Raw genomic sequence first — 10,089 nt, 5'->3', positions numbered from 1 at the left:
CACTGTTGCATGAAATGTTGTTTGTGTTTAGCCTACATCATCAGTTTCTATCATCTAATGTGAATCAAGAAGCTATATCGGCTTTGCAACCAGGCTGTCATTTTTTATTTATTTTTTTGTCTTCAAAAAACTTTATTATTCAAGTACAGATACATAAACACATTGAAAACATTAAATGCATACATACATACACAAAAAAGGGGCGCATGAAATTTACATTAAAGAGGTTGTAAGGCATTGTAAATGTTCAGAGTCTGGATGGCTTTCTTATTTGTCAGTCGTTTTAAAGTTTCAAAATATAATTTCATGTCATTTTTAAATTGGTGAATATTCGATTTTTTTTTTCAGATCATTTACATTTATAGATATAAAATTTTCAAATAAAATTAAAAGATTCAAAATGAAAACATGGCATGTATCCAACCAAGATGGCGGCGGCGGGGTTGCGTGCTGCTGGTGCTGCATGTTCTCGTGCAAAGCCTGAGGTTTATGAAACCTCTAACGGGAAAGTGATAGTGGAAGATGAGTTTTTAAACTTTATTTCTATTAAAATGAAAACACTATCACAGGATGAAATTGTTTTGTTAGCCTCAAACAATTTCTCCTCTGATTGGATTGAACATTCCAAGAGACTTCTGTTTGATCTATGCCCGACAACGCAACGCAATGTCAAGCATAAAGGCGCTCAGAAGGACGTTAACAACATCAAGGATTGCTTGAAATTGCTCAATGAGTGCGGTGAAAACATTCCCAGGTTTGTCTCACAATTCCTGGATGAACTTCCACCTGTTGGTTTTGGCAACATGGATACCTCGGCGCTACTCGGCAGGATGGAACGATTGAGCCGGGAAGTCTCTACTCTAAGGGGAGCTCTGGAAACGCAGGCACGCGTGAGCGAAAACCTGGGGGCGGCTACTGCGGCTCTGGATCGCCGGATGATGGATATTGAGGAGACCCGTGGATCCCCACGCCAGGCTGGTGCTGCCACAGGATCTCAGGTGAGAGAAACGCAGGGGTCGGCGGGTCTTGCCCGCCAGTCACCGGGAGAGGCGATGCACTCCCAACCTCTATCCCCAGCATGGAATATTGTCCTGAAGGAAGGAAAGCGTAAGCCTCAGAAGCCCCTAAAAGTGGCCGAACAAGCGAAACATGGCGGTACGCAGACCCGTGTAAAGCGAGAGCATAGGAAAATGGGAATAGTTGGTACCGGCACAGTGAGTAACATTCCAGTGATTAAAACTAAGTTGGTGAGTGTTTTTGTCACTAGATTTTCCCCTGATCTTGATGTGGGCACTTTGTGTGATTACCTGATTGAGAAACTGGGCAGATCTGTGACGTGTCGGAAGATGGACTCTACCCGCAACAGATTCAGTTCGTTTCATGTTACTGCTGAATGTAACGAAGTTGATGAAATGTACGATCCACAACTTTGGCCGGCGGGGATCTATGTACGTCGCTATTTTGAGGCTCGCAGATCCAGAGGTAACGAGGAGGCTGGCCCACAGCAACGCTCTGTGGCTGCTCTTACACCTGTAGCTCCACAGGGGAGCAGCAGCCAGGTTGCGGCCCGGGATGAATAAACATGAATGAATATCAATATCGTGTCATATAATGCGCGAGGACTGCGCGTTGGGCACAGTGAAGCAGACAAATCGCGCCGCCTTGTAGTGGATACACTTTTGGAGGCCTGTGATGTACTATGTGTTCAAGAAACTTTTTTACCAAAGCAGGATTTAGAGGGTCTAAATTCCCTGCATAAAGACTTTTATGGGGCGGGTGAATCTACTACTGACCTGAGCACCAGGATAGTTCATGGTAGAATACCTGGCGGTGTTGCCCTGCTATGGCATACAAAATATGATCAGCTGGTTAATGTGGTTAGACTGGATGTTGGTTGGGCCATAGGAATTAAGTTTAACTGTGGTGATAAAAACTTCATTATACTACTACAGTGTTCTCAAAATGAAGATGAATACCTTAATAGATTGGCTTATGTTATCTTTCATTCAAGATAATGCTTCCACGTGCTTCTTTATTGTGGGTGATATGAATGCAGATGTTTCCGATGGCAGCTCTTTATTTGCCAAACACTTGATGCAGTTCTGTTCTGATAATGGTCTAATTCTCTCTAGCAAAGTGCTCTTGCCTGATAGTAGCTACACTTACATCAGTGAGGCATGGCACACAACTTCATGGCTAGATCACTGCATTTGCACGGCTGATGCTCATGATTCTTTAGAAGCCATGAGTATTAATTATGAATTTGCTACTACTGATCATGTGCCTTTTTCTTTATCTGTAAATCTAGGCAATATACCAACTCTTGTGTCTGTAAATAACATGTGTGTGGGGAAAATAGATTGGTCTAACCTGACTGAGGAGGATCTTAAAGAATATTATATTCAGTCTGACATCTTGTTGAGTAACATTGAATTACCAAAAGACTCCACTGCATGCTGTGATATCAATTGTAAGAACCTCAACATGGTATTGAGCTGTGCTCCCTGTATGAGAATATTGTGAAGTCCCTCCTTGTTTCAAGCAGGCCCCTGTATAAGACACACAGATTGTACAAAGTCAAGCCAGGCTGGAATGACTATGTGGAAGAGATACATGCTGAGGCAAGAAGGGCCTTCAAAGCATGGGTTGAGTCAGGCAGGCATAACATGGTCCATTATATGATTATAAGAAACATGCAAATGTGTCATGGTTAAGTGAGGAATAGCAGGGAGAGGCAGGCAGGCAGGAGATGGCTTGAGTTCAGGAATTTATTTCGACAACGAAAAAAACGGCAGCACCGAGGCTGGAAACACTATGAAGAGCTCAGAGGAAAAACTTACAAAATAAAGCAGGGAGGAATCCAAAACAATGGTACAGGCTACGACGTGCTGACAGGAACACAACCAGACACAAACCAATGATCTGACCAAAGGCAAGGGGAAGACAAAGACTAAATACACAGGGTAACGAGGAAACAAGAGGCAGGTGACACAAGGGCTGGGAAACGGGTGGAAAACATCAGGTAATCACAAGAGCGGGAAAACATATAGTAAAACAAGACAAGACAAGACAGAGAACAGATTATCAAAATAAAACAGGAAACTAAGCAAAATACAGAACAGAAACAGACTACCAAAATAAGATACAACACCAACCCATGACAAAATGCTAAATTTAAATATGCTCTACGTTCCATTAAGAGGAATGAAAATACAATGAGATCTGACTCTCTTGCAAGGAAGCTGCAATACAATAGTCCTATTGATTTCTGGAAAGAAATCAAAAGAATGAATAACTGTAAAACATCGTTACCAACGAACATTGAGGGTGTCTGCGGCTCAGAGAAAATTACCCAGTTGTGGCAGAAACATTATTATGAGCTGTTTAATTGTGTTAAAAGTGACTCATTTATAGTGGGTAACATTGATAATAATGAAGATGTGACTGTTTTCCCTCGAGAAATAAATGATGCAATTATGATGCTAAAAGATAATAAGGCATGTGGTATGGATAAGATATCTGCGGAGCACTTCAAATTTGCGAGTAGAAAACTCTGTCCCCTAATTGCTATTTGTTTTACTGGGTTGTTAGCCCATGGTATTTTACCTGATTCTATTTTATCTGTCACATTAGTGCCTATCATCAAAGATAAAGCTGGCAAAATTAACAGCTTGGATAATTACCGGCCTATAGCTCTGGCCAGTATTTTATCCAAGGTCTTGGAGAGGATTATACTGAATAGGCTGGAACAGTTTGTCCTGACCTCTGACAACCAGTTTGGCTTTAAATCTAAACATGGCACAGATATGTGTATTTTTGCCTTAAAGGAGGTCCTAAATTTGTATAACAGGCATAACTCCACAATTTTTATGTGTTTTATTGATGCCTCTAAAGCCTTTGATCGTGTAAATCATGAGAAGCTATTCTACAAATTGCACAACAGAGGGGCTCCCAAATATCTAGTGAGAATCTTGGCTTTTTGGTATGCTCATCAGTCAATGTATGTGAAATGGGGTAACTCAACGTCTGCCCCATTCAATGTAAGCAATGGAGTTAGGCAGGGAAGCATTTTATCTCCCTTTCTTTTTAATATTTATATGGATGATCTATCAAAGCTGCTAAATCACTGTGGAACAGGTTGTATGGTTGGGAACACAATTATCAACCACCTGATGTACGCAGATGATCTGGTGATTCTTTGTCCATATAGTGCTGGCCTTCAACAGTTACTAAGGGTCTGCTCCCAATATGGCTCAGACTTTGATATCAAGTACAATTCTAAGAAGAGTAATATTGTAATTGCTAGAAGCAGGGAGGACAAAAAACTGTCATTTCCTGGTTTCTCTCTGTCTGGCACTGTCCTTAAAGTGTGTGATGAGGTCAAATACTTAGGGCACTATATAACTGATGACCTGTCTGATGATAGGGACATTCATAGACAGTACTGTATGTTGTATGCACAAGCTAATATGCTGAATCGCAAATTTAGTATGTGTTCATTGTCTGTGAAGACCACACTTTTTAAAGCTTTTTGCACCCCAATGTATACTGCCCATCTGTGGCGTCGCTATAAAAAAAGCAGTATGCAGAAACTCAATGTGGCATATAATGATGGCATGAGGCTGCTGCTTAAAATGCCACGATGGAGCAGTGCAAGCCAAATGTTTGTAAGTGTTGAGGTATCCACCTGTCCTGCTGTACTCAGGAATCTCATGTACAGATGTATGTGTAGATTAACGGAGTCATTGAATAGCATCATTGCAACACTAGTGAACCCTGCAATGAGTGAGGTCAGGTTTACTTCGAGATTGTGGAACCATTGGCGTTTTAGTCTATATGCTGATTTCTGATCACTCTTTTTGTGTATTGTGGAACTGACTGTTGTCATTTCTTATTGTTTGTGTTTTATCTTGTATTTGTCTGTCTTTTGCTATGTTTCGTATTGTGCTATGGACCGTTTTTTTTTGTGTCCTGAATAAAGACTATGATGATATCCAAATAATTTCCTTCATATTAAAAAATGCTACCAGGCTGTCTTGGTCCATTCGAGCGTATGGGGAGTGACGTAAGTAAAGAAAAATGGCTGACTTGGATGTGGCTTGACATCAAGCCCCGCCTTCCCGCAGGCTGCAGCGAGATACACTTGTTTTCAGCTGAGATGAGCATGAATGATAAGCCATTTCTTGTGTCATTTGTTGTGTTAGAGTGCCATCTACTGGGCACAATTGGTAATTATCCTGAAATACGGGAATACGTTCAGTTTACTTCCTGTTCATGTGTGGAAAAGAACTATGGTTTACACGCTGGTTCAGTGTCTCCTGAAACTTTGGTTATTCTGCAAAAAGAATAAGTTGCTTTAAAGATAATTCCGTTCCCTGTGAGGGCAATGCCTGTAAGTAGGCTATGATTGTTTTCATTGCATATGTTCATATATGTACATATGTGTAACAGAAACCGCTGTGACGTGGTTAGGACACATTTGCTGTGGAGAAGCCACAAGTTAGGAAATTGTTGGCAAGGTCATTGCAGCCTGATTATTAGCATATATTTTCAAGCCAAACATCTCTGATGTGGTTTTGATGACCAGAAAAGTATACTGTAGCTATATACTGAATCAGGCTAATGATGTCAAGTGCGCTTCTGTGATGTTAGGGTGCGCGCAGTGGAGTCGGAGTGGTGAGTGCTGTCGCATAATTGTGGAACAGTGGAATTTGTGGCTGCCCAGGCCTTTTCTAAAACTTCACACTATTTAGCTGTCAAAATCCGAAACATTTCCTGGGGGGAGAAATCGTCAGACATCCATTATTTTGTTATTCAGCACCCCTGGTCAAAAATAGGTTCCCGTGCGCTTGTGTCTTGATACAGTAATAGATTATAGTTATAGAAATATAATGAAGGTTATAGAGTGATGAAGACAATGAACAGGCCCCCCTTTCCAGGAACATGGAAAATATGTGGCAGGATGTGTTTTTCTAAGACAGCTTCATCAGCTGATTACAAGAGTTCCTGTTTGTGTACAGTTTCTTCCTCTTTTTGAACACAGTTTCACTAAAAAGTGCCATCCCAAAGGAATAACAGTAATCTCCACTAACTCCTCACGATGAAGCTGATTCTGTCTTTTACTCTCATCTGGATGCTCTCCAGCACAGGTAACTCTACTCACTCTTAAAGGGATATTTCACAGCTGGAAACATGAATATTCTCATATTTCAGACACTGCAAAGTTATACATTGTTTGTTGGGCTATTTCGTTATTAAATTCACTTCTGAGACTTTTTTAAGCGAGAAATCAACTATATAAAGCTCAAATATGGGCTGTTTTACGAAAATTGATGGCTAATTGCAAATTTGGTAAGACGTGTCGGACTTTAGCTAGGAGCTCCACACAGTCTGACGAGAAAGCGGCAACCTCCATACCCAATGAAAGTCACCGTTTCTCGGTTACTGGACTACCGGGGCTCGGGGCTCCGCGGAGCTGGCTGGCTGCCAGCTGCCTGCCTAACTAGAGTATATTTACAGTTTGAATTTCGTCATGCCACTTATATAACATAAACCCCAAGGTCTTATAAAGCTAACAATGTTGTCCGATTTCAATATAATGCATTTTTGTGAACATTAGGGATTTCGTTAGCTGCTACTGTCCCTTCAATCCTATGGGTAAAGATCGCGGCTAGCTGCAGGCCCTGGAGCTCCATCAGGGCCTCTGCATTTTGTAGTCCAGTAACCCAGAAACGGTGACTTTGTGCGGGTATGGAGCGCCGCGGGCTTCCCTTCGTGACGGAGATCCAGCTAGCTCACAGCGAGCCGGAGTCTATGAAGTAGGACACGCCGGGCGGCAAGGCAGCACCGGCCGCTGTCACGTAGCCTGCTGAGCTCCTGCTGAACTATGACACACAGTTTGCAATTTGCAATTAGTCATCAATTTTCATAAAACGGCCCATATTTGACCTCTACATAGTTGATTACTCGCATAAAAAGTCTCAGATGTGAATTTAGTGGTAAAATAGCAGATTAACAATGTATACAATTTCTGAGATCTATGCGACCTATTCAGAAGACTAAGCTGACCTCAGATCAGTGGTGTAGCCTATGTAAATGTTTGGGCGTGACAAAGATAGAGACTAGAGCCAAATGAGGAGGAGCCGCCGAGTTGACGTCAACTCGGCGGCTCGTTGAGATTAGCCCGTTTTCAGAGGCAGTTTCAAATTGTGAGATTTGCAGAGGAAAGAGGTGTCAATGGGATTTTGAGGTTCTATGTATGTCCTAATTACCCACCAAACTGTCATTATTCAACTATGACAAGGTAAAATCAGTTTTGCATTCAATCACTCCTTTAACCCATATTACATGAGAGGGTTTAATTTCGAGGTCCAACAGGTGCATCACTGAAGTGTAGGCCTCCACAAGTGTAATATTGTGATAATACAACAATGGTTACCAACAAAATAAGTGATAATCAATCTGTATTCATATTGTGGAGCAAAGCAAGAAGAAGTGCTAGATAGTTTAATAAGAGTTTATGTTTTGGAATAAAAAATGAAATTGAATATTCCAAATTAGTTTTGGTGTATTTTGATTTTCAGAATTTCATTTTACTCTATATGCCTAAAGGGGTGGGCCGGGGATGGCAGGGGTTGGTGGCAATGTAAGTATCTGGATATTTGCCGCAGGGCGGGGGCTTTGATTACCTCTCTCTTTTTTGACCATACATGTGTTTGCATCCCTGTGTCTAATGAGCGGACATTTGCAAGCAGGATGGATGGGACAGGTGGCCGGCTAGCGTTAGCTTTCCACCTAGCTCGAACTCCTGCCCTCGTTCCGCGTTTCCGCTTTCTCGCACACCGCTTTCGATGTCCCGGTGGTACATGTGCAGTAGTTTGAATGTACATATAATTGCAAAGTTGCTGCTGAAAAGAGTGAGACTGTTAGCTTAGCTTCAAGATGGCTGACACTCGACTCGCATCGGGTAGTGACAGTCCCACCCCCTATGGGCGGGTTGAAAACATGCGGAACTAGCTGGCTGTAGTCCATAGCCTCTGGGCAAAAATGCCTCCGATGGCGCTAAATGACGTTTTTTGCGTCATCAGAGTTTTTTTTTCAAGACCCACAATACAGAGATCTGTCATCTCATGGGGACATGAGGGAAGGAAGCACGGTCATTCAAAAATACTACCGGGTTTCTACTAATACAAAGCTTAATGCTAAATTGGTGAAGTATCCCTTTAAATCAGGATTTATGCAGCTGTTAGACATTTGATGCTGCCTAAAATGGAATCAAAGTGGTTTGGGGGAATATCAGATTAAGTAGCTTTAGTACAGTGGCAGAGAGAGAGTAATAAATCATTTGCCTCCCACGACGGAATGACTCAAAGATACAGAACTCCACACTTTTCATGTGTTGTTTTAATTTCATGTGAAACATGAGAATCACTTTTACCTCAAGACTTAAATGTTCAAACTGTTTAATTTGATGATTTACTGACAGCAGAGTGATTTCAGACATTAAGACAATTTTTCAGAAGCATTTCTTGTTCTTTTTATTTATATATGTATTTGTATTTAATGTTTTCCTCATTGCAGCTGCAGCTCTTCAGTGTCTGCAGGACAGGCACAGCCACATTCCAGTTCTAGAGCAGTGTGACTCTGATGATGAGTTGTGTGCAACAACTGCCCTTCATGGTACAAAGATGAATATGATTCCTTGAGTCATTTACTGACTTTACTCAGTTTTGATTGATCTAATGTTGTATTGAGTTATGTGTGTTTTTAACAATAAAGGAATTGTGTTTATGTTTCACAGGTGATACGGAAGGAGAGGTTTCACAGCACACTCTCAGGTCCTGTGCCCCGTCCTCTCTCTGCACTGTACAGGGTCAAATATTGTCAAACAGTGTTGCTTTTTTAAAGAGAGCTGCATCTGTTCATTGCTGCAACACAGATGGCTGCAACAGTCAAAATTTCACTTGTAAGTATTTTTTTTATTTGATTTATTTGTGCATCTACAGTAACTGTAATTGTTGTGCAGTAACAATAAATTACTTGAAACGTACTTGAATCTAAAACTGATTTAATTTAAAAAAAAAAACGTATAGTGTTCACAAATACTGGTGTGCCATCTTTCTAACAGACAGTTCTCAGATTCTCAGTGAACTTTGTGTCTCATACATGTGTCCTGTACTGTTTCAGACCCTGATCTACAGACAAAACTAAATGGCCTGCAGTGTCTCAGCTGCACTCATCGTCCCGATCCTGTCTGTAACGGGACAGTACAGTGTGCTGGCGTGGAGGACCGCTGCTTTGATGGAAATTGTAAGCCCTCATGCTGCATATTGATCAAAGACTGTTTCACAAAATGTGTTACTGCTGCCTTCAAGTGTTAACATTTTTTTTCAAAACTGTCTTCTAGTAAAATAGTGATTTTGTCATCCCCAGGGACAGCTGGGGGCGACACTTTTCCATGGTGTGGCTGTGCCTCTGCAAACATGTGTGAAGTTCTTTCTCACCTGAAAGTCCGAACTGCTTTTGCTGCCTATCCTCCCTTTGATTTAAACCTCACCAGGGCACCAAGATGTTGTGGAAGCAGCTTCTGTAATTCAGCCGGGACTGTCAAACTGAGTGTTGGTCCTGTGCTGCTTGGTCTCATTGTCCTTGTCCTCTATTAGAACCAAGAGGGAAATAGAGCTGAGAGGTAAACTGAAACACAAACAAACTAAAAAATGTCATTCAGAGCAGGAATACTAAATGTTCCTAATGAGTGTGGTTTAGCAAAAGTAGCGCCTAGTTGAGAGCTTTAGTTCCCACCCATCAGTTTGTCCTTCAAAGCCTCCTTTGCCGAGATAATCCATCCACCTCACAGGTGTGGCATATCAAGATGCTGATTAGACAGCATGATTATTGCACAGGTGTGCCTTAGGCTGGCCACAATAAAAGGCCACTCTAAAATGTGCAGTTTTACTGTATTTGGGAGGTCCGGGAGGGGTCAGAAAACCAGTCAGTATCTGGTGTTATGGTTAGGTTTAGCGATAAAATTATGATTAGCAATGTTAAATTACGTGACTATTTCAGGAACTGCCGTGAGACTGGGTTGCC

At 41.6% G+C, this 10,089-nt stretch overlaps 1 protein-coding gene across 1 annotated transcript; it reads left to right on the top strand.

Moving 5' to 3' along the window:
• Window positions 1–6,075: 6,075 nt before the first annotated feature.
• LOC116042239 (phospholipase A2 inhibitor and Ly6/PLAUR domain-containing protein-like) lies at window positions 6,076–9,706 on the top strand. Its single transcript, XM_031288342.2, has 5 exons — window positions 6,076–6,149; window positions 8,581–8,679; window positions 8,801–8,965; window positions 9,187–9,309; window positions 9,433–9,706. The coding sequence occupies exons 1-5, from the start codon at window positions 6,101–6,103 to the stop codon at window positions 9,660–9,662; spliced, it is 666 nt and encodes a 221-aa protein (XP_031144202.2). The 5' UTR covers window positions 6,076–6,100; the 3' UTR covers window positions 9,663–9,706.
• Window positions 9,707–10,089: the final 383 nt, after the last annotated feature.

The sequence above is a fragment of the Sander lucioperca genome, chromosome 11, assembly GCF_008315115.2.
Source record: "Sander lucioperca isolate FBNREF2018 chromosome 11, SLUC_FBN_1.2, whole genome shotgun sequence".
NCBI classification, from domain to species: domain Eukaryota; kingdom Metazoa; phylum Chordata; class Actinopteri; order Perciformes; family Percidae; genus Sander; species Sander lucioperca.
Note: the sequence above shows the minus strand (reverse complement) of the source record. Positions and strands in the feature narration are given on the sequence as shown.